Here is a 25863-nt window from a genome sequence, read left to right on the forward strand (position 1 = left end):
GAATGGCAAGTTTTCCAATCATTACAGAGAGAATAAACAGAGAATGATGTTTGCTAAAAGTGTCATGGCTATGTGAATATGAATGGTGTGCTATGGGCATGTCTAATACTGTACACAAAATACAGTAGGCACAAAAGTCAAAGCTCAGAGCCAGTAAAGTGTGATAAGAGGTAACAATGTGTGTACAGTGGGAGGGATCACAATCCACTTCAGATTACACATGAAAGGGTTCAGCTCTGAATTTAAAGGAGCCTCTTGAGCATCAGATCAGTCACTTCATCAGCAGAGAAGCCACCTTTCATCCAGGCCAAGTCAGCACATACAGGTATGAAAGACAATTCTTGCACATATTTTTTTCCCACAATTTCATATATTCATATGTATTTTCCAGCTCTAACAGTGTATTGATTTTCCGTGTTTTCTTCCAACCCATTTTCTGCATTAATTATCAATATTATATAATTTGCCCTTGCTATAAAAAGAAATATACCTTCTGAACTGTACATATAAATATATACCCTAGATATTGCAGAATTTAGAAATCACTAACTATATAAGGCTACAAGGTCACAAGCCAAGTCAGAGCAAGGTGACTTCCAATATACAATTTAAAGGCATAGTTTATCCCTTCATTTAATGTATGGGGGAATAGCTTGTAATATATACAGTATAAGGCTTTACTTGCCCTATATCTACGGTACAATTTATATTTGATTTATTGTATGGATGCATAGCTTTTCATATACAGAATGGCATTTTTGCATATAGCTATCCGTATGCATGGAAACACCCACTCGTCTTACTTCGGCTGTCTTGTTCTTTATTTAAAATATGAAAAGTTAATATTTTTTAAATTTCTTTTAATTACATTTTTATATATTTATGTGTGTGTGTGTACTACTAGTACAGTATATGCAGATATGAACAGACCACCAACATTTACATACTTTTATTTCAAAAAATATATTTAATTAATTTTTCCTGTTTGCTTTGGCTAATGTGAGAATGATAAAACAATGCAGGCTAGGGAAAGTTCCAGATAAGGGTGCGCCTGGTTACTGATTAATATACCGCACAGACCTCTGCTGATTCTATCTTTCCTTGTCTGTATGTGAGCCCCGGACACTCCTAGACCCAAACTTAAATTAATCTTCCCTTTTTCCTTCTAGAATCTCGGCAATACTTTTGCTATGGGACAAACACATGCTAATTTTTCAAATCGTGTCATCTTTTTAAAGTTGATGCAATGATTTCAAACTCATACTAGTAATACAAAACAACTTTATAAACCAATGTGTTTCTCTTAGACCAGGGTGTAGCTATTTAAGAGTCTATTACGTATAAAGATGGACTGCAGCTCACCGTTTGTTTGCTTGATTGGTTATCCTGCGGGGTATCCTGTGTTGATCCCCCAATAGAGTCAATCAATAGAAATCCAAGTGCAGGACAAATCCACAGCAGTATTCTTTGACTGCAAAATCTTTTATTGGGAATGTACAAAACACAACATGTTTCGGGCTAGGCCCTTTATCAAGTGTGATAGCTATTTAAGAGGTTGCTATTTAAGAGGTTATGAGATGGAAAATGTATCATATATTCCTACTGTGAGAGTAGATAGAGCCCCAGTGACTCAATGCAAAATCTGTGCAGGGAACCTCCCTTCCCTTGTTATAACATCTTCTCGTTGTGAGTACTGGTAATACATAGGCTGATTAAGAACAAAGGTGCTAAACTGAACAAGTGCAGTCGCTACCCAATCAAAGTTTTGCTTTCTTTTTCAAAGTAGACAGTTTGAAACAAATTGCTAGTTGGTTGCTATTGGTGTTCATAAATCAGCCTCAAAGTCATAACAGCTAAATGAAGCTTTTTATAGTATAGTACAGTACAACCAGTTTAGTTTGTTCATCTGGTGCTGTGTATTTAGGAAAGTATTTGGTTGGTGCCATTTCCAACAGCATGATTTGCCAAGCAGCATGTGATTTCATCACTTCCCATTCACAGTGTACTGGATGTAGACATGTATACGTGGCACTGGAAAAACAAGTGCATAATGTATAAAAGTGTTATAGCAATATTTGTGTTTCTGCCCTAGTCCCCTGGTATAACCATCGCTTTACACTTCTAAACAACATTATGTGACTGCAAATTCACTGTGCTGCATAATGTTTACTTTATAATGAGCTTTTGTTATATTGATGCAACTGTCATATTTCTGCTACAGGTCTTTTTATTTATCGGTATGTAATATGAGACATAAATGGAACAAACGTTCATAATATAGTTGATCACACTGCAAACTGTAAGTGCGCATTTTGAATTTTTAAGACCAGTTTGAAGATGGCTTCCTTATATTTGGACTGAAATAACTGGCTTTTTTTTCAGTATCACCTTTTCTTACAGTATATACACCAAGCACTTGTGCTAATGGAAAACTGCAGTAATTTTTTCCATTTGGTGGAAGTCACTTTGTAAACATATATCAAATATACGCAAAGGAAAATTGTTTACATTCAAGGATATAGTTACAATATAGGCACCTGAGGCCCCGAAAATCAGTGGTGGAGCTGAAGGGGAGGAAGGCACCTTGTCCTTCAATGATGGTGCATGCGCAGTACACCAGGGCCGTCTGCACAGGGGCAGGCTAAAGTCCGGTGCCTAGGGTAGCACCAAACAAAAATATGCATTGTGCATATTTGTTCCATTAATGCAGTTTATTACATTCTCCTATGTATTCTTCATTTCTATCATTTGTAATTCAGACTGGTTTCTGGTTGCTAGAGTTACTGGCTTTAGCAGCTATGAGTGAGACATTAACAGGAGAGACAAGAAATAAAAATTAATACTAACGAACAATATGTGGAATTTATTTGGTTTCTTGGGTCACTGACTTTTTAAATTATAGATTGTAGAGATGGAGAATAGAAAAGCAAATACCTTTAAAACTACATTGTAATTAAAATCATATTTATGATTAAAATCATATTAAGTACCATATTTATGATTACCCAATGGCACATACTACTAAAAAGTATATTATTATGAAAATGGTTTATTTACATGAAACAGGGTTTTACACATGAGCTGTTTTATGCAATATCTTTCTATACAAACCTACATTGTTCGGCAGAAGAGTTTTCCTTTAAGGATAATTGCAAGGTTGCTTAAAGCTCTGTAGCAATACAGTTTCTGAATTAATAAAGTAGGTTCAGTGGCAGATTTCATGCATACAGTATTAATACGTTCAAAAACATAAGGACAAAAGGACTTGCAAAGTAAAATATCACATTAACATATTTAAATAAAATGTACAGAATAATATTATGTAAATTAAAAGGAGGCTTTACTTATCAATAGGACATACATTAGTTAATAATTACTGTGTTGGCAGATTAAGGATCCACACGTAGATGTATATTTGGACACTGGATGTAGGGGGTTGGTCACTGAGCTGGACCTTGAAACCTCAATATTCCACCTTGTAGATGGAGTTATGTTTTTGCAAGTGTGTGAACACATACAATAATCGTAAGGTGGCTATACAAAGTTTCATATGATATTCAGGTTGTGTATGGAGAGAGACCAGCCGACCGATATCAGCAAAAGACTTGGATATCGGTTGGCAACTAATGGTTGCAGAAAGATGTTAATTGTTACATGTATGGCCAACGTTACTTCTAACTGCAAGAAACACTTTCTTCTTCTGGCTGTCTGAGATATCAACTCTCTTGTTCTTGCGACTAATCTCTCCATATGCTGCCACCGTTATGGGCAGAGACACGCTCAGATTTGGGGAGATTAGTCGCCTGGCGACAAATCTCTTCTTTTGGCGGCTAATCTCCCCCACTGCCTCCCGTCGGCAAGAAAATAAATTGCTGGCGGGATGGCACTTGGAGCGTTTCGTTTTCTGAAGTTGCCTCACGAAGAAGACGAGATTTGTCGCCGGATGACTAATCTCCCCGATTCTGAGCATGTGTCCCTGCCCTATTTGTGAACAAGAGAGCTGGCTACAAGGTTGAAAGGAGGAACATGACTGTATTCAGTGGTGCCAGACATATTGCACTTATCTGCTAGAGACTGGAATGGGTAATAAACCAGATAGCCACACAGGTTAAGCAAACATAAAGTAATACATTTGATACAAAAAAAGGTCATTGGATAATCTCCAACAATATTTGTTAAACTGGCTAAACTAAATACCATCTTGAGGACAGAGGAACAATGGGGGCAAACAGAAATGGGCTCTATTCAATTAGCCATTTTATAAGGGTCCTGTCATGCCACTGTGATTATCTGGAAACAGTGAAACTCAAAGGCCCAGTGTCTACATTATCCCATTGTATAATTCTTCTGTGCCACACAAACTTTTCTGTGACGTGAACAGATTACCACCACATATTGAATGTTCCTTCGAAAGAAAATTTAATCATTTGCTGATAAGTAACAGATAAGCCTAACATATGTATTAATACATTTGAGAATAGTTAGTAATAAATATTGATATCACACAAAGATGGATTCCTTGAGTATGTCAGGGGCCATAAATACTAGCCCTGATCTAAGGCAATCCATTCTACTATCCTTGAAGACCAATTCCAGGTGGGATGATTTTTGGCATTATCTCTGTCAAGACCGCCGGGAGCGCGAGGAGTCGCGTCCGCTCCCGGCGGCGAAGAATCCAAGATGGCGGCGCCCAGGGAACCCACGTGGGTTCCGACGCCGGCGTTGTGACGCCAGCACGGCGCGACGGTCGCAGGCGCGCTGACGCTGGCGCAAGGGCGCCAAATTCAAAGATAAAAGGACGCCTGAGACGCCAAGATGGCGCCCGAAAATAGGATCCTGTTCCCTGAGAGATTCCTGGGTTCCCTTGCTGTTTTTCCCTGCTTATATCTGCCTGATTCCTTGTTGTGACCCCTTGCCTGGACTTGGACTTCGCTGTTACTCTGCCTGCCTTTTACCCCGTGCCTTGCCCTGGACATTGTTGTATTCCGCCTGCCTTCTGACCTGTGCTTGGACTTTGATTATTCTCTTGCCTAACCCCTGGATACCACGACCCTGATCCCTCCTGAGGGGCTTCCTCCTAGATCCGGACTACTCCCCAGAGGGGGCTCCCGGCTCCCTGACATTATTTTCGGGCCATGGATCCTTCTGAGGAAGCCACACCTCATGTCGGACGAGCGCTCCGCGGACTGGCATCCCGCATGGAGGACTACGAAAACCAGCAGGTTCGCATTGGGCAAGCACTCGATGTCCTGCTAGCTCAAGTGCCTTCTGCGCCCTCCGCTGCTCCACCTACTGGAGATCCCCCCATGGCGGCAGCCTCTACGAACGCAAGCTACCCGACAGGTGAGCCTCGCATTCCACCTCCCCCTCGCTTCAGTGGGGACCCACAAGCCTGCAGGGGATTTGCCACACAATGCCAAATTCAATTTGAGTTCCAACCCACACAGTTTCCAAGTGAGCGTTCCAAGGTGGGGTATGTGATGTCTCGATTGGAAGGCAAGCCACTGGAGTGGGCAACGTCTCTTTGGGAGAAGAATTCCCCGGTGACTTATGATGTTAAAGAATTTCTCCAAGCTTTTCGCATAGTCTTTGATGCTCCAGGTCAGGTTACGAACGCCCCTGCCCGTCTCTTGCAGCTCCGGCAGGGAAGCCGCAGTGTCAATGAGTACGCTATAGACTTCCGAACTCTGATGGCGGAGACTTCCTGGTGTGATGACGCTTACAAGGCCGTATACTACCAAGGCCTATCCATCCGCATCAAAGATGATCTCGTCTCCAGAGAGACTCCTGACACCCTGGAAGGGCTGATCGCTCTATCCATTAAGGTTGACACCCGTCTCAGAGAACACCAGGTGGAGAGAGAGCGCAGCAGACGATTTTCTCCCATGTTGGCCCCTCGCTTTCAAAGGCCGATTCTGCAAGCATCCGCTGTCCCTGTGACTCATGTGTCCACGTCTCCCCTGGAGGAACCTATGCAAGTAGGAAAGGCTCGCCTCTCCGAGCAGGAAAGACTCCGAAGACGTATGGCAGGTCTCTGTTTGTACTGTGGTGGGCATTCCCATTTTGCCAACGCCTGTCCTGCCAAAGCCAAGAGTTTTGTACCCCGAGGTATGTCTCAGGTTTCTCATGTAGGGGGCATCACTCGAGGGCCTCAGGAGAAGTATCAAGAAAATTCACGCAGACTTCTCCTTCCTTTGCAGATTCACCTGGCAAGTAAATCTATCTTCGAAAGGGCCTTCCTCGACTCCGGAGCGGATGGCAATTTCATGGACGCCTTCTTTGCCGAACGCATGAAGATTCCCCTGCTTCCATTGTCTTCACCCCTGCGAATTACCGCCATAGATGACAAACCCCTGGAGTTTGAATTCGTCACAATGTTCACGGCGGAACTATCCGTACAAGTTGGGGCGCTGCATCAAGAAAAACTTTCTTTCTTCATCATTCCCTGCCCTTCTACTCCAGTAATATTGGGTCTTCCGTGGTTACGTCTGCATAACCCCACCATAGACTGGTCCACTGGGCAGATCTCTCGTTGGAGTTTATTTTGCCTGCAACATTGCCTTCCGCCAAAACCCCTCGAGAAGGTGAATGTCTCCACTGCAGAACTAAAGACTTTGCCCTCCACTTACCAGGGGTTTTCTGATGTGTTTTGTAAAAAGTCTGCAGAGTTCCTTCCCCCACATCGCTCCTACGACTGTCCGGTTGAACTCCTGCCAGGAGCTATGCCCCCCAGAGGGCGCACCTACCCTCTCTCTCCTGCAGAGACTACCGCTATGAAGGAGTACATCCAAGAAAATCTCCAGCGGGGGTTTATCCGCCCTTCTACCTCTCCTGCAGGGGCTGGGTTCTTCTTCGTGGAGAAGAAGGACGGAGGCCTTCGGCCTTGTATAGACTATCGGGGTCTGAATAAGATCACCGTGAAAAACAGGTACCCCCTGCCCTTGATTGCCGAGCTCTTTGACCAGCTGAAAGGGGCAAAGATTTTCTCCAAGTTGGATCTCCGGGGGGCCTACAACCTCATTCGCATCCGGGAGGGTGACGAATGGAAGACGGCATTCAACACTCGGGATGGGCACTATGAATATCTTGTTATGCCCTTCGGCCTTTGCAATGCCCCTGCCGTCTTCCAGGAGTTTGTTAATGATGTGTTCCGAGATCTCCTAGGAAGGTTCGTAGTCGTATACTTGGACGACATCCTGATCTTTTCCAAGGACCTTGAAAGTCATCGCTCCCAGGTGAAGGAGGTACTCTCTCGTTTGAGGAAGAACTCTCTCTTCGCCAAGTTGGAGAAGTGTGTCTTCGAGGTATCCAAGATCCCCTTCCTAGGATACATTATCTCTCCAGAGGGATTTGAGATGGACCCCGTGAAAGTGTCGGCCATCCAGGAGTGGCCTCTCCCACTGAGTACCAAGGCAATCCAGAGATTCATCGGATTTGCTAATTATTATCGACAGTTCATCCGGGGGTTCTCTTCCCGCATTGCACCTATCCTGGCCCTCATCCGGAAAGGGGGTAAACCCAGCCTGTGGCCTCCATCTGCCATAGTAGCCTTTCAGTCCTTGAAAGAGGCCTTCACGTCCGCTCCTGTTCTCCGACATCCCAATCCTGCACTACCCTTCTGCATCGAAGTTGATGCTTCTGAAGTCGGAGCCGGAGCTATCCTGTCTCAGAGACACTCCACTGATGGAAAATTGCACCCCTGTGCGTTTTTCTCCAAGAAGTTCTCATCCGCAGAGCAGAACTATGATGTCGGAAATCGAGAACTCTTAGCAGTCAAGCTTGCCCTTGAAGAATGGCGTCACCTCCTGGAGGGCTCTGAAATTCCTGTCCAGATTTTCACAGATCACAAGAATCTGGAGTTTATACAGTCCCTCAAGAGGCTAAATCCCAGACAAGCCAGGTGGGCCCTTTTCTTTTCCCGATTTAACTTTGTTTTGACTTATCGCCCAGGTTCCAAGAATCTGAAGGCCGATGCCTTATCTCGTAGCTTCACTCCGGTGGACCGTGACCCTGAGAGGCAGGAACCAATCATTCCACCAGTCAAGATCATTGCCTCTCTGTATCCCCAATTTGCCGACCAGATTCTGGCTGGGCAGTCTTCGGCTCCTCAAGATACTCCGATTGGCATGGCCTTCGTCCCTCCAGAACTTCGCCTGGCCATCCTGCAACAAACCCACTGCTCCAGGCAAGCTGGACATCCTGGTCCGGCCAAGACCCTTGAACTCTTGAGGCGCCTAGTCTGGTGGCCTGATATCCGCAAGGATGTAAAGGACTTTGTGGCTGCTTGTAATGTCTGTGCCACTTCTAAGCCTAGCCATTCCCGCCCCAGCGGGTTGTTACAGCCTTTGCCGGTTCCCTCTCGTCCGTGGATGCACCTCTCTATGGACTTTATTGTCGAACTTCCTCCCTCCGGTGGGAATACTGTGATCTGGGTTGTCATTGACCGCTTCAGCAAAATGGCCCATTTCATCCCTTTGAAGAAGTTACCCTCTGCGGTGGAATTATCCCAACTCTTTATTAAGTACATCTTCCGCCTGCATGGTTTCCCGGTGGAGATCGTCTCCGACAGAGGCACCCAGTTTACCGCCAAGTTCTGGCGTTCTCTATGTAAAGACTTGGGAATAACACTTAAATTTTCGTCTGCCTACCACCCGCAGACGAATGGGGCAGCTGAACGTGTGAACCAAGCCTTAGAACAGTTCCTGAGGAACCACGTGTCTCTTTGCCAGGACGATTGGTCTGACCTCCTCCCGTGGGCGGAGTTTGCTCATAATAATGCATGTCATTCCTCCACAGGAAGGTCCCCATTTATGGTGGTGTATGGACAGCACCCTCAAGCCTTTCCTCAGGACTTCGTGTTGTCGGACGTCCCGGCTGCAGATGATCTGGCAGCCCATATGCTTGCTATTTGGGCTGCAACCAAGTCTAATCTAGAGAAGTGTGCTCTAGTCCACAAGACTTTCGCGGATCGCCGTAGAAGGCCCTCTCCTCCCTACAAGGTGGGTGATTGTGTCTGGCTCTCTTCCAGGAATATTCGCTTGAAGGTGCCATCTCCCAAGTTGGGTCCGAAGTTCCTGGGTCCGTTCCCCATCTTGGAGATAATTAACCCTGTAGCCATCAGACTTCAACTCCCACCAGAGATGAGAATCCCCAACGTGTTCCACGTCTCCCTGGTGAAGCCCACTGTCTCCAACCGTTTCTCTGGTGTCCAATCTCCTCCTCCTGCTGTCTCTGTGGAGGGTCAACAAGAATTCGAGGTGGAGAGAATCCTTGATTCCAGAATCTCCAGAGGGTCCCTTCAATACCTCATCCATTGGAAGGGCTTTGGCCCCGAAGAATGCTCTTGGGAGGGACACCGTGATGTGCATGCTCCTCGTTTGGTAAGAGACTTCCACTCCAAGTTTCCCCAGAAACCAAGTCCCGGTGGTCCTGAGGCCCCCCGTGAGGGGGGGGTACTGTCAAGACCGCCGGGAGCGCGAGGAGTCGCGTCCGCTCCCGGTGGCGAAGAATCCAAGATGGCGGCGCCCAGGGAACCCACGTGGGTTCCGACGCCGGCGTTGTGACGCTAGCACGGCGCGACGGTCGCAGGCGCGCTGACGCTGGCGCAAGGGCGCCAAATTCAAAGATAAAAGGACGCCTGAGACGCCAAGATGGCGCCCGAAAATAGGATCCTGTTCCCTGAGAGATTCCTGGGTTCCCTTGCTGTTTTTCCCTGCTTATATCTGCCTGATTCCTTGTTGTGACCCCTTGCCTGGACTTGGACTTCGCTGTTACTCTGCCTGCCTTTTACCCCGTGCCTTGCCCTGGACTTTGTTGTATTCCGCCTGCCTTCTGACCTGTGCTTGGACTTTGATTATTCTCTTGCCTAACCCCTGGATACCACGACCCTGATCCCTCCTGAGGGGCTTCCTCCTAGATCCGGACTACTCCCCAGAGGGGGCTCCCGGCTCCCTGACAATCTCCCTGGTTTAAGTGTGTTGGCAGATACCCCTCCCCCCCCCAATGTACAATAGCCCTTAGAGACAATAATGTGATATTTCACAAGAGATGTAAATAATCTTACACAAGAGAAATGAATAATCTGTAATGAGTATCTCTATAAATTGTACATAGTTATGTTAGCAGCTCTACTTCACCCCTAATGATGATCACATGACTGGTGCACTCAACCTGCAGCATCCATTTATTTGATCATGGAACTGCTCCATAACCTTTTATTTTCGAATAGGGATTACCAGGCCAGGACTGTCAGTCTGTGGATTCTGGCAAGTGCCAGAGGGGTTGCTTTAAGATGCCATTGACAGCCACGATTTATTTAGCCTGTGAGGGCTATTTGAGCCTCTGTGTACTTCAAGGAGAAGGAAAGTCGTTTCACACTTGGGGGTGCCAAATATTAGGCTCCACCAAGTGAATGTATTTACTTATCTGAAACACCGGGCCGGTGCTCCCATCTGCAGAAAACTGCACCGGCCTGGGGTTCTTCCAGTGAGCACCACAAATCATTCTACTGCGCATGCGTTTGCCCCGGGAAATTTGAAGAAAGGAGAAGCCGGAAGAGGATCAATCCGTGGTGCTCGCTGGAATAACCCTGGGCCGGTTCAGTTTTCTGCTGATAGGAGCACCGGCCCGGGGGTTTCAGGTAAGTAAATACATTCACTTGGTGCCTAACATTCTCCTTTCAATGCCAGTAGAAGGGGGTATATTTTTCCATATATAACACCTGGATTTAACACACAACTAGAACTCTTTGATGAACTGAAACATTTTATCACACATCTATCAAACCCCAACTCCAGTACTTGGAGTTCATGTTTAAATAGTGGGAAAAAAAAAAAAAAAAAAAAAAAAAATATATATATATATATATATATATATATATATATATATATATATATATATATATATATATATATATATATATATAACGAAATTGCAGACGATACCCGCACTTCTTCACATCTCGTTTTTGCTCGGTATATAGGTATATAAAATTGTAGAAAGGACCAGCACTCCGTTTTCCAAAGAATTCAATGATTTATTTAAATCTCACAGTGTCTCCTGGAGACACTGTGAGATTTAAATAAATCATTGAATTCTTTGGAAAACGGAGTGCTGGTCCTTTCTACAATTTTATATATATATATATATATAGTATGGATTTGCAGGGATCTTCAACCTGAGCTGAACTACAGTTCATTCATCAGCAACCTTCTTTAGCAGAATGAAATTATCTGAATTTATCATAATACATACAATACAATTTTTTTTCAAATAGCTAAAGTATCTACCAATGACTAGATGAGACATTATTATATTAGCCAACTTAAAATATTTTACATAATCTTGGAGCTGTGATCGCATTTACTCATTCAGTTATTCATCCCTTGTTATGCTATGTAGGCTAATCTCCAGTTTGCTAAGCAGGCTTTACCCCTGCATTATTGTTCCTGCTGTTTCTTTATGCTGTTTATAGTTCCAGGACCCTGCTCTGAACTCCATCCCCCACTGGTCATGGATCAATAAGAAGAGACTGCAGCCTGGATCTCTCACACCATTGCAGAATTATGACTTAAGTTTCCAAAATAAAATTTGACCAACTTCAGTCACATGACTAAAATCAAGCCACATGGCTTGGCATTCAAATCCTACAAAAACTGATGGAATTTGGCCAAATCCCAAACCAAGTCGTATTGCACTAGCTATTTAAGACATGAACATATTCAAATGTGATCTTATTCTCCCAGCTCTTGTTCCTCTATAAGTCTCAACATCCACTTACAGTCATCTGAATGAACGGTTTAGGCAGTAGAGCCTTTCATCAATTTGGCCAGTGAGTTTATGCATGCACCAATATGATCATTGGCTGAATGGAGTTACATCTGGTTGCAGTCTGCAAGGCTGCAATGCTGCCAATCCAAAATCAGGTCATTTGTTCCTGAGCACACAAGTTGAAGAAATGCTAAAGCCTACATTTAGTCAGTGGTGTAACTATAGAGGAAGCAGGTTGGCTTCCTCTATAGTGTTACAACCCCCTCCTTGCTACTCTTCTCCTTTAAATTGATGTGCTTACGCACCTACACGAGCTTGCGGCGGGAGAGGGGCATGACCAGCAGAGTTCAGGAGAGGTCATGCGCAAAGTCTTTTTTTGGCAGGGGTCTAGTGTCACCACTAGTCTTAGTCATGTTATTGACAACAACTGCCAAGTTCTAATTTTGGTAGGCCATCTTATATGTGTCAGTGACAGTGCACATGCTCAGTGTCCTCTGACACTGTCTTGTATTGTGAATTTTATATTGTGTTTATATTCTGTGTATTGTTGTGAGTCTGTCCCTAAGATCAGGTAATTGGCAGAAGCCCAGAGCATGTGCTGTGAGTCAGCTAAAAAGAAGATGGGAAGCTACTCCAGCCAGGCATCTTTGAAGGCACAAATCTTAACTGCTAAAGTTGTGTTGGATTTGAGCCCACACAGAAAGACGAAAGTTACGGTGTAGCCTAATTCTAATATGTCTTCTCCACTGTCCACTTGACTGGATGCACTCACTAGTGCTATAGCAGCATGTGCAGTTTCGCAGCCAACTGTGCAGGAGATGCCTTTGCCTGCCCTAGTGCCGAGGTGAAATAGGCTGGATACCCAGTGGGCTGGCTGCAGTCAGTGCTTTAATCTGAGTGCACTGAGTGCACTGCTTTCTATTCAAATCACATTCCCCCCCCCCAGCCACTGCTCCTTCTGTCTCTCTCTTACAAACACATAGCTACAGCCCCTTCTCACTCTCTCTGCCTTGCTCTTGGTGTCTCTGCTCCTCTCATACTCTTTCTCTCCCCTAGAGCTTCAAGATCCCCAAAATGGCCAGTACTTTCTCCAGAATCCTGTCCTCAAGGAAATCAGCTGGACTCCTGGCGATGGTTGGAGCCGGTTCTGTTGCAGCTGGATACCTAATGACCAGAGAAGCAATCAGTGCCGACACCAGCAATAGGAGAAGGCTTTACCCAGCAAGGTAAGGGGGACAAATACAGCTGGCAGTTTATGACATTAGCATGATGGCACTCAAGCTGAATCTATGATTGTACTGTTAGTGCTTTACTATTATCCTGGTAACTTCCTCTCTTGCACATGCCATTACTCTCCGATATAATACAGTCAGGATGAGCAGCAACGATATGTGAGCATGTGATAGAATCTGCAGCAAGCCAGATGCGATCAGATATCTTCCATAAGCAAGTGAAAATAGGCACCATAAATGAGTTCTGTAGCATGCAGATCTTCATTGCTCCTCATCTGTAGAAATTCTCCTTTATGGTTTCAATCAGTAATTTGCAGCACCTCAGTTTATTACCGCAAGATCTGTCTTTCTTCAGCTTTCCCTATACAGATACATATTTGGCGTTTCGGAAATCCGAAATGCCCCCCATCACTATGTCAGAACTCATGGATTGGCAAAGCTCCTGCTGTTGTTAATATACAAAGCTGAGCATTCCATTCAGATTTGTACGATTACTTCCTTTCTGAAAGATAAAAGTAAAAGTTTTGCTTCACTTGGTCAGGTTTGAAAAGCTGGTAACCAAGGGTCGTTGCAGATAATATCTAAAACACACCAGAATACTCTGTCCCAATTGCCAGGCTGGCATTGCACAATATCAGGATGATGAGTATAAATGTAATGTTCTCCTTAGCTGTGCCCTTTCAGTACATTCCTCCCCTGCCTCCTCTTTCAGTAATTTACCATAATAAACAAGAATTAGTCCCAGATGCTGCTGACATTGGCCTCAGGCTGATTCATAGAGTTCATGGCTCTACTCTATTATGAATGAGTAATGCAGCGATATGTCTAGTTTTCTGCTTCTCATTCCTTAGCACTGTCTGAGCTACATAACAATAGCAGTATAACCCCTGGAAGGGTTAACATTAGCCAATTCCAGAATAACCTATGCCTACATAGAGAATCCATTTGGTTGGTTTGTGCTAGCTTCAACATATTTAGAGACCTGCATTGCATAGAAAGTGTAGGCTTCTACTCTAGGGTTAAGCAGTTACTTATTTATATAATAATATTACTGTGCTGTATCAGTTACTGACGCTTGTCCAGCCTATAGCTAAACAAAACTATAAAATCCACTTGAGAGTCTAGCCATATGGCCCTACCCGGAAGCACTTTGTATATATCTCCATTGCTAATGTTATATATCCATAGGCTTCAGCACAGTTATAATCAGGTGGGGGTTTTGCTGCTTTCTATTTTCCTGTTTGACTAAGAATCCAATCAATCATTCTCCTAGGGGAGAGGGGGACGATACATACATTTATGTAATGCTGATAAATGTGCAGGAATATGCTTTTAAAAATAAAGTTTCCTGGATTTAGCTTTCTATATAGCTATATCTAGATTGATAGATATATAGATACATTGATTTTCAAAATTAAAAACAAGACCTGAGACAGATAGAGATACATAGGTTAGTTAGATGATTAGATAGATAGATTATAGATCGCTCAATTTCAAAATTAAAAACAAGACCTGAGAACACTAATGATACGTATGAATGAAATATATCCGACTACATTCTAAGATAATGTAGGGTTGTGTTATCAACAGTAATTAATAATGCTGTATTGTATTTGCAGTAAAACCCTGTGCTGCCATGCAGGCAGTTGCAAGGACATGCTATCTTCTGTAGCTGTTGCTATAGTTGGAATCTTTTGTTGACAAAGCTCTGATTTTGTTCTGGTTGTCCTTTGTATAACCTAGAAATAAATGCAACAAAAGCATCAGATTTTCATAGTAATTTTCTGCTTACTCTTGTCCTGTACACTATTTGCTGTAAACTGAACAAGTCTGCCTTCTGATGAAAAGTAATGTAGGGGCTACAGAAGGAAAGATATGTATATTTATATATAAATACAGTGCATTCCTTTAAATGGACATATAGTATCATAGATATAATTTTGTGTTTGCCATTGTGTTCTACATTTTCTGAAAATAGAATGGAAAAGTTTCCTTTCTGTGCTTTACACTGGCTGCTCTCCTGGCTGTTGCCAGCCAATCCCCTCTTATGATCAGACAGCCAGTGGTTTGGCAGACCTGATAAGGAACTGTGGTATTCCTATGTCTATCCCTGTTTGAGGGCAAAGCTGTGTCCAATGAAACAACCACATTAGTACCTACGCACTACTCATTTATAACACGTACCAACCAAAAAGGATCAGCTGGGATCTCCAAAAAGGTGTAAATAAGCCTAAATATAAATGTGGCATGTATATGATTTATAATCAGCTATGAAACATGGGCAGTTTTAAAAGATGCTATGGGCCTCTTTTTAGGTCCATTGAGGAGTCTTAGAAAAAAGGAGTCGGCAGAAATACAGCCCTAAATCCTTTTCCTGTTGGACCATGGCAAATCTTGTGCTCTGTAGTAAAACATGGAAGTGTACAATGCTTAAAACTCCTGCAAAGCTAATTTATACAGAGTACTGTGTGACCTCTTGTCCTATACTGTGTGTTTGTGCATAAAAAAAGTTCACAGCATGGCCGAGGATGGAGCTTAGCTTATGTGATATAGGAAGATAAGGTGATTAACTGGGAAAGGACACTTCCTAATATAACCATAAGCTACTTACATGCTGGATCCCCAAGTCTGGCCCAGCTGGTTTGACTTTAACCCCCCTAGGACTGTCAAAACCTATAGCCTTATAGTGCTGTAAGAAAATGTTATGTGGCCTCCAAAGTAAAATTATGACATTTCATGCATTTTAGGGATGCACAATCCAGGATTCAGTTTGGGATTCAGCCAAGATTCCAAATCCAAAAAATCATGTGAAGTCAAACATGTTTTAGTCTTTTTTACTTTATTTCCCTCTTGTTTCCCCTCATTTACATATGCAAATTAGTATTCTGATTCGGTTCGGTATTCAGCTCAATCTTTCACAAAGGATTGGGGATTCAGCCAAATCCTAACATAGTGGATTTGGTGCATCCCTAATGTATTTATTAAGCATAATCTATTCTGTAGCTCTGTACAATAAAATGGGTGTATACAGTGAACATTCTGATATTTGCATACAAAACAACTATATATATATATGTATATATATGACAATTACCGATAACGATGTCCCATAAATTTAAATTATACATCAGTTAGTCGACAACCGGCCTTTTTCACCCCCTTTCAGCACCTAATTATTTCAAGCAAAAATAGTGTATGCATGGTACTTTCTCTATATTTATATTTATACACAGGAGTGTGTAACATATTTAGAGTCACACTCAGAACCTCTGCTTTCAGCAAATTTCAGTGTAGGGCTACTGCCACCAGGCCGCATGCAGAGAGACACCCAATTAGCAGCCAGACACACATCTTTGATGAACTCATTATTGATGGCTACCATGAGAGAGGGTCAGTGGCTGATCAAGGCAGTTTTAAACACAATAGTCCCTTGAAAAGGAATGAGGCCCCATGTAACCATTATTCCTGCTAGCATTTAATTGGTCCAGAAAGCAGTTAGAGTGATAAGTGTATATGTTGTTATACATGAATATTTATGATGCAAGGAGACCTTTTACTTATGGATTTGAACTTAAATATCTAAGGACTGTACAGAACTCCTCACTGCTAGGCAGCTGTAACAGTGATCGAGGATGTACAGACATATTGGATCTAAAGGTTATTAATTATATAAATGTGTCAATTTCATGAATTCTCTGTTGAATATGTTGCTGAGTATGTTTTTACTATAGGTTGATATATGCAAATCTTTTCCAGCCCCACTCATGCTTTTCTCAAACCAATGGCAATAAAACCATTGTAGGTTAATATTTTTCTGACAATTTTCTTATCGCACAGTGCGGAGTATCCTGATCTACGCAAACACAACAACTGCATGGCCAGCAGCCTTACTCCAGCCATCTACACCAAACTCTGTGATAAGTCCACACCTGCAGGATACACGTTGGACGAGTGCATCCAGACTGGAGTGGATAACCCAGGGCATCCCTTCATTAAAACAGTAGGAATGGTAGCAGGAGATGAAGAGTGCTATGAGGTGAGAGCCCAATAGTGACTACAATGCTGTATCATCCTTCCCTACTGATTCAGGAATCCAGTGGCCAGTAACTTTCCAGTGACATTGAGTTGAAATACACCGATGGCTTTGTTTGGCCAGACACCACTCTGCTAGTCTGGCAAGTGTTTGCTGTCAATTCAGTTTACAAGCAGTCACAGTGAGATATAGAGGATAATGGTCTGCTCAGTTGTCTGGAACAAGATGCAGAGAATACATGGGGCTGGGAAACTGTTTAATGTCAGCAGAAGACTAAACTAAAGAGAAGGAGCTGGCAGTGGAATGGGGCAGAGTTTAGGCAGGATTCATTAGGGAAGGTGCTTCTGGGTCTAGATTTGTTTCCTATATAGTCTCTAAAAATTGATCCTGTCTGTGCTTTGGCCACTAATATTACCGTTGGGAAAAACTGACAGCAAAATGGCACGTGACATAACCATTAGAGCTACAAAAATATCCCGGGACTCTGACTGGACACAAATAGATACAATAAAGTAAATTCTGTACATACTCATTGCCATAAACTCTTTTTCATTTCCTATATAATTCTAACCCTCATTACTGCCAATCACACAGCTGCGCTTTTAAAACAGTCAAAATGTCCTTTTAACAGTGAAGTTTCTTTTTTTTTTTTATGACAATCATCATTTTTTTGAAATTATTGAACAATGGCAAAGTGTTTTCTAACTGCCTATGAAATATTCATATGGGCTTAAGCACTGTGTAGCTGGATACAGGATGGATAACTGTGCCAAATATGAAATGTCTCTTGGTGGAAGAGAATAATACAGTTAACGTGTCCTAATTATAAAAAGCGCCAATAAAACAACTCTGGAATGTAACCTGCTAGATTTGCCTTCTTTCATTCAAAAATAATCCTGTGTGTTTTAGGTGTTTGGAGATCTGTTTGACCCTGTGATAAAGGAACGCCACAATGGCTATGACCCACGTAATATGAAACACCCCACAGACTTAGATGCAAGCAAGGTAAACATTTGAGCTGTACATACTAAAAAGAGAAAATGTACTATGTTTAGAACTAATGTATATATGTTTCTGTATGTTTTATAAGCTAATGAGGTGCAAGCGAGCCCTGTGTTTTACCCCCGTTTTTTTCCAAGAATAAAGTACTTGTTTGAGTAGGGCTATTGCATATTCTAAAGGTTGATCACCTTTGCTTGTAGCATAGATCATAATGAAAATACCCCCTTACTTTGTATTACTTTTTATTACTTTTTATATTCTTGAATGGGAAGTAGCCCTGCAAAGTAATTACTGCTCATACATTTCTTTTTGAGCAGCACTCAGGCCTGGATTTCCTTCTTCGGCTCCCCTAGGCCGCCAGGTCCTATCACCCACCCACTTTTGAGCGCACACATTCAAGAATGTAAGGACAGATTTATCAAAATCTTGATTTCACTCAGTTGCAGTGCTGAACATGGACTTGTATTTATTTATATAGCACCGCAAATGTACACAGTGCTTTACAAAACATAAACACAAACAGGGGTATTGAGATTAGACAGTCTAATAAATGCATCTATTTAGGTGCTTCAGTACACTGTTCAGATAAGGTTCCTGTCCCAAAGAACTTACAGTCTGTTAGGGCAGTGACACACGCTAAGATTCGAGGAGATTAGGCACACAGCGACAAATCTCCTCTTCTTCGGGCGACTAATCTCCCTGAACTGCCTTCCTGCTGGCTAGAATGTAAATCACTGGTGAGATGGCACTCGGAGTGCTTCATTTTCCAAAGTCAGTGGAAGTTTCCTCTTGAGGCAACTTCCGAAAACAAAGTGTTCCGAGTGCCATCCTGCCTGCTGTCATTTTAAAGAAATATGAAACATGAAAAAAATGAAAGTGTTTTAAAGTAATACAAATGCAGTGTTGCTCAGCACTGGTAAAACTGCTGTGTTTGCTTCAGAAACACTATTATTGTTTATATAAATAAGCTGCTGTGTAGCAATGGGGGCAGCCATTCAAAGGAGAAAAGGCTCAGGTTACACAGCAGATAGCAAATAAGCTCTGTAGAACATAATGGTGTAATCTGTTATCCACTATTTAACCTGTACCATATAGACTTTTCTCTATTTCAGTTTTACCAGTGCAGGGCAACAGTACATGATATTCTCATTACTTTGGTGTTACTGTTCCTTTAAGGGCAATGTCATATGCAGCATATGCTTTGCGTTAATCCACTCAACCAAAATTGAAATACCATATACTTACAAAGAGTGCAATTTGCATATTTTTTTACTTTTTGGTTTCTAGTGTTGTGTGGCAAGGTGTGTACATGAGATCTACGTGGCTTACAACCTATGTATTTGTCCAATAGATCAAAGGTGGCTTCTTCGATGAGCGCTATGTGCTTTCTTCTCGTGTCCGTACTGGCCGAAGCATCCGTGGTCTGAGCCTCCCCCCAGCCTGCACCCGGGCAGAGAGAAGAGAAGTAGAAAAGGTGACAGTGGATGCCCTTAACGGACTCAAGGGAGACTTGTCTGGACAGTACTACAGCCTCATGCAAATGACAGAAAAGCAACAACAGCAGCTTATTGATGTAAGCAGATTGTTTGGGGCTAATAGTTTAATCAGTGGGACTTAGTTCCATGGTCAGGTTATTTAGGGAGACAAGAGTGGTATTATCCACTGTTTGTTAAATCAACAAAAATTGTGATTATTGAGTTCCACACTAGCAAATTTAATAACCAAGTGTGACCTTACCAAAGTTCCCTTGCTCCACTCAGAAGCAAGCTTCATATCGGTGCAATCTAGGGTTAAAGCCTGTACCTGTGTAGCTCCTGTTCTTCTGACTAATTAATGAGTATAGTTGTATTATAGACCCACCAAGCAGAGTGAGACAATATTCTCTTTCCATATCATCCCTCACCGTACATGTAATTATGATACATGGCAGGAACATTGTACAGGTATAGGATCCATTATCTGGAAACCCGCTATCCAGAAAGCTCCGAATTACAGAAAGGCCCTCTCCCATAGACTCCATTATAATGAAATAATTCCGATTTTAAAAAAGTATCTCCTTTTCCGAAGTAATAAAACAGTACCTTGTACTTCTTCCCAACTAAGATATCATTTATCCTTATTGGAAGCAAAACAATCCTGTTGGGTTTAATTAATGTTTCATTGATGTTTTAGTAGACTTAAGGTATGGAGATCCAAATTACAGAAAGATCCCTTATCCAGAAAACCCAGGTCTCGAGCAATCTGTATACCAGGTTATTACACAGCGATTCATTCATTTCTGCCTGGTTTTGACATTATATTAACTGCTGCAATCACAGCAGATTTTTATGTTTCAGTTGTGCCCACGATGCTTATTCTTGTTTGTTCTCTTGTCCTGGTCAGACAAGCTTCTACATCACTGGAAATGTCTAGTAGATTTCTTTAAATGTTTTATGTTTTGTAGAATAATGTCCCTAAATGATAAGAAAAGGGTAAATATATTTTTAGATGGTTGGGTAAATATATGAATTAGTGTGTGTGTGTTACTAGTGTTGAACAGATTCACTGTATTGTTTTTTAAGGGCTCTAGCCACTTAATAATAACAAATAAGGGAATACAATTTAGTCACAAGAGTCTAGCGGTCTAACTCATGGACATTGTTTTCAGGCAAAAACAAGTACTAAGGCTATGGGCACACAGGCTGAAGGCTTGGGCTGTTGTTTTTGCAGCCTGAGAGAAGCAGATCTGCTCCATTGATTTGAATCCGGTCAGCCTATGTGCAGTCACACGCAACAGAGCTGAAGCTGAGGTCAGTATTTGGGTTGACTTCAGCCTGTGTGTGCCACCTAACCGGTTTTGACCCGGACAGCCCAGTATTATGAAGGGCTGCCCGGGTCAAAACTTCCTGCCCGGTTTTCCAAATAAGGAAAACTGGGCAGGATTCCCAATGTTTGACACGGCGATCGGCTAATCGCCGACCATGCGTCATAGCCCTGCCCCTCACATTATGGTCCACCACCTCTGATTCAAATCAATGGAGCAGGGGCATTGAGCAGATCTGCTTCTCTCAGCCTGCAAAAATACACAGACTGACAACAGCCGGAGTCTTCAACCCTTTGTGCCCATAACCTAAAGCACAGGACACACCAAACTGGGAATGAATTTACCACCAATATTTAGCCTAACTCTTTCTCTGTTTATCTGTTTCTTGTTACAGGATCACTTCCTTTTTGACAAGCCTGTGTCTCCATTGCTGACAGCATCTGGAATGGCAAGGGACTGGCCTGATGCCAGAGGAATATGGTAAGGATGAAGCCCATTATGCCTTGCACTACAACACGCAAAGGTATATCAACAACAGCTGCTCATTTGATGGCTTCACCAAATTAGCACATTTTTACATGTCTGCGCAGCTCTTAATCTATTTTACATGTAAAGCATTTCCAAAGTCAAGTCATGCCTCGATATACCTGGAGAGGACGGGAGGCACCTTTTATTTTCTGTTATTTTCAGTTACTTTCTTGAAGTCTTATCCCACTTCCTTTCACAAATGTAACAGGCACAACAATGAAAAGACCTTCCTCATCTGGATAAACGAAGAGGACCACACAAGGATCATCTCTATGGAAAAGGGGGGGAACATGAAGAGGGTCTTTGAGCGCTTCTGCCGGGGCCTGAAGGAGGTACAGAAATATATATGAGTATAGAGCATCACAGTGTCATGATATGCATATTGCTTTTGATGGAAGTCAGGGGACAGGATTTATCACATGAAAAAGTCATGAACGTGATTCAATTTGAGATGCAATTCAATTCAGAACAACTTATCATGTTTATCATGTGAAAAAAAACTGGAACTGAGTTAGGAGAAAAGTTTTTTCTCCTTGAATCTAATCTCGTCCATGAGTTTTCACGTGATAAACCATGAGATAACTTTTTCTCACTGAATTGAATCTGGCCCATTGTCTGATACTTTCCACATGAATCAGTTTTAGATACCTGGGATGTCACTTACTAACACAACTGGCATTCACCCAAGGGGAACTCAACCCCTACTATTTCATGCAATATATCACCAAGACACTTTTATTGGCACACTTTTGCACCAGTTTGCAGATGGAAAACATGAGGGCTCATTTATGAGCAGGAGGTCAAGGTACAAAGTTTAAAAAAACAAGTTGCAGTCCTCCATTGTTGTTGCATTTTACACCCTGCCTAAATGAATGCCCCAGGTCTCTGCACTCCATTTCATAACTGCAACCAGCCCCATGAATACAGCACTGTCTGTCTGCCTGTGTTCTGCAATGCTGTATTCATGAGGGGTCCCCTAACTTGCATGTCATTCAAACTCGCAAGTTAGAGAGTGGTGTCTGATACAGGTTACAACGGGGGCCTGTATTTACCTCCTGCTTTATCACTATGCAACCTCGCTGCAGATTTTTTATCCATCGTTAAGAGCAAAGTGCAGCCAGTCCCCAGGCAGAAGTGCTCTGTACATGAACACTAACGGGCATATTCATATCCATGTTGCTTCTGTCTTTTGAGACATCAATGCCGTAGTTTTAATTCATTAAAGTAATGAGGCTATTTGTAGCCTTTTAATTTAGAAAGCGTGTAACTGCTCTGTTATTCTTTTAAAGCATTTCTTCTGTTTGTTGCAGGTTGAGAGGCTGATTCAAGAAAAAGGCTGGGAGTTTATGTGGAATGAGAGACTGGGTTACATCCTAACTTGCCCATCCAACCTGGGTACAGGCCTGAGAGCTGGAGTGCACATTAATCTACCTCTCCTCAGCAAGGTAAACACCCCACAGGCTTTTCATTGGCTTATAAATCAATAATTTGTTTATTTTATAGTCTCCAGGCCTTCACAGTTAGATTTGTTCTTCCCTTGTTCTTACCACACAGGCCTGACAGCCGTATTTCTCTATTTTAGGATTCTCGTTTTTCAAAAGTACTGGAAAACCTCCGTCTTCAGAAGAGAGGCACAGGAGGAGTTGACACTGCTGCTGTTGGAAGCACATTTGATATCTCTAACTTGGATCGTTTAGGAAAATCTGAGGTAGAATATTCAGGTTTATTGAAAATAGCGCTTAGTACCAAGTTGATCCAGAGAGTCAGGAACACATTTTTCCCATCCTAATGAAAATGGAGAGGCTTAAGATGGGGTTTTTGTCTTTTCTGGTTCAACAAACAGTTGGGTAGGTTTTATATAGACATACAATTTTGAACTTGGTGGACATGTGTCTTTTTTCAATTCCACTACTACTGCTAATCTGTTCCTAGGATTTCCTTATTATAAAAATATCTGCACATTAGTCTGTTCCTATGGAACATTGCCTTTTGTTTAAGGAATAAACCAGCACCAGTTCTACATTTCTGTCTACAACATAAGTAGAACCGCTAGGAATTGCAGTTGTTGGCTTGATTGCCCCCGATTTATCTACAGGGTTCCTCACTGCTTTAACTTGGCTTCCAAATACAATGTATAGCAACAGGAAGCATTTGCCCAAATACCAGACAGATGGATAAATGGAAAATCAGATATTCAATAGTTCTGGTTATTTTTATAGGATCCTATTTATTGCTTCTTTTGCGTCTTGATTTATATTATATTTGGTGTAAATGGAGAGGACATTTGCAGAGTCGCCTTCAGGACCCAATAAGATTTCTGCAGAAGCTGATTTTATTCCCTGACCATTTGTGACCTTCATATAATCTCCTTGTAATCTCTACAGGTGGAGCTGGTGCAGATGCTTATTGATGGAGTCAATTACCTTATTGACTGTGAGAAGCGCCTAGAGAAAGGGCAAGATATCCGCGTTCCTGCCCCCTTGGCTCAGTTCTCTAAACAGTAATCTAAAGTCATAGACTTTTCCACCAAATGCCATGGCCTCTCTTTTCAGCATAGAAGTGAGTGGGATAAAGCAAAATCAACAAGGTATCAGATGGAACCAGAAGTATCCCACATCTTTTCTTCTGCCCTACAGATTCAGGCAGGCAGCTTGCTACACACATGCACCCTAAATATTGTACAGCAGTTGCAGCACGGTGTGAATATCTATAAATATTATATTATATATAAACATTGTCCTGCGTCCATTTCAATAAACAACACTGCTGTCCTTAGCTGGCATCTATTTCTTCATTTCTCTCTCTAACAGCAGGGTGGCTCATGGATAGAGTCCATCAAAGAGATAATTTATTTATCATCAAAATAAAATGTATTGCTGAATAAAGTTGCCAAACTACAACTTGCAGCATCTGTCAAACATCTGGGGGCAGATTTATTAAGGGTCAAATAGTAAATTCCAATTTTCGAATTGTATTTTTGCAATTCGAATTTGAATTGGGAATAATCCAAACTCGAATTTCGAGATTTATCAAACCTTGACCCTGGGAACAATTTGAATTAGACTATTCGCCACCTAAAACCTGCCAAGTTCATGTAGAAGTCAATGGCAGAGGTCCAGTGACCCATTTGAAGATGTTAATAGCCTTCCTGACATTCAATTTTGTTAGGAAGAAAAACTCGGATTTGTACAATTCGAGTTTTCGAGTCGGAACCATTCCATCGAATATTAGTCATTCAATTTTTTTTCTTAAATAGCCTCTCAGTTGAATTGTGAGTATATTCAAATTGAAAATATTTTACATGAATTTGAAATTCGACCCTTGATAAATCTGCCCCCTGGAGTCAGTCAAGGGAAGGCTGAAAGTTTTAGTTCAATAACAACTAAAGGGTCCGGTCAACATTGTATTAAGGAGCAGTGCATTTGATAATGCTGTTTTTTTTAGTGCATGATTACAAAATCACATGTGGCTAAAAATAAATGCTAAACCTTAAAATAGAAAAAGTCTCCATAGAAACAGAAAAGAAAACTCTTCCATACAGGACAGGTATGAGAGCTCCAGTGTAGGCAGCTTTATCAATGCACATTCCCTGGTTCTCTGTCTCATAAGTAATCCAGTATGTATGCAAGTGCGTGTATTTACAAGAGGGGAGAATGGCAGGAGCACAAACTGTAAGTGTGGGTGTCTGATTGTGAGTACATTGTGCTACTTCAGCTCTCTGTAATTATCAGGTGCCCACTTACTTCTACATTGCAGTCTAAACAATGCACCCTATGCATGCCACTGACAGGGCAGCCAACCACTGCTGTCTAACACAGAACATTTATTTTCTCAGTCTCAGTGTCCTAAAGTGAACAGCTTGCTCAAACAATGGCTCCTTTATCAAAAGAAACACTCTCATCCTACAACTAGAATTATTAGGGACATGAATTTGAATAACCAGCATGAGATTATAAACAAAGATGTGAATATTTTCATGGTTTCATAGTCTACTGAACTATAATGTTGTGGGTTTAAAAAGGGCTATAGGTAGAGAAAGTGGGCCCTAGAAATGCACATTACATGTATTCAACCCTTGTGTTTACAGTGTAACTTCTTGCACTCCTTGACAGCCATGAGTTGTTTATGGATGCTGGGAGTTGCAGTTCAAAGGCTGGCAGGTATTGCTAAGTCCCATATATATGTATATATTCTTAATGAATCAGACGAAAATTGAGCATAGGACTGGCCAGATATGGGATGACTTTGACGTAGTTGGCCAGCTTAAAGGGATACTGTCATGGGAAAAAAAAATTTTTTTCAAAATGCATCAGTTAATAGTGCTACTCCAGCAGAATTCTGCACTGAAATCCATTTCTCAAAAGAGCAAACAGATTTTTTTATATTCAATTTTGAAATCTGACATGGGGCTAGACATTTTGTCAATTTCCCAGCTGCCCCATGTCATGTGACTTGTGCTCTGATAAACTTCAATCACTCTTTACTGCTGTACTGCA

The 25863-nt window shown here is 42.1% G+C and overlaps 1 protein-coding gene across 1 annotated transcript; it reads left to right on the forward strand.

The window, feature by feature from the left end:
* Positions 1-279: 279 nt before the first annotated feature.
* Positions 280-24142, forward strand: ckmt1b.L (creatine kinase, mitochondrial 1B L homeolog). The gene is given in 10 exon segments (NM_001086060.1): positions 280-325; positions 12826-12995; positions 16839-17037; positions 17944-18039; positions 19388-19609; positions 21234-21319; positions 21576-21699; positions 22678-22812; positions 22950-23075; positions 23752-24142. Coding segments are annotated over 9 exon segments (1260 nt in total). The 5' UTR covers positions 280-325; positions 12826-12843; the 3' UTR covers positions 23872-24142.
* The last annotated feature ends 1721 nt before the right edge of the window (positions 24143-25863 follow it).

This window comes from Xenopus laevis, chromosome 3L, assembly GCF_017654675.1.
Source record: "Xenopus laevis strain J_2021 chromosome 3L, Xenopus_laevis_v10.1, whole genome shotgun sequence".
Lineage (NCBI taxonomy): Eukaryota > Metazoa > Chordata > Amphibia > Anura > Pipidae > Xenopus > Xenopus laevis.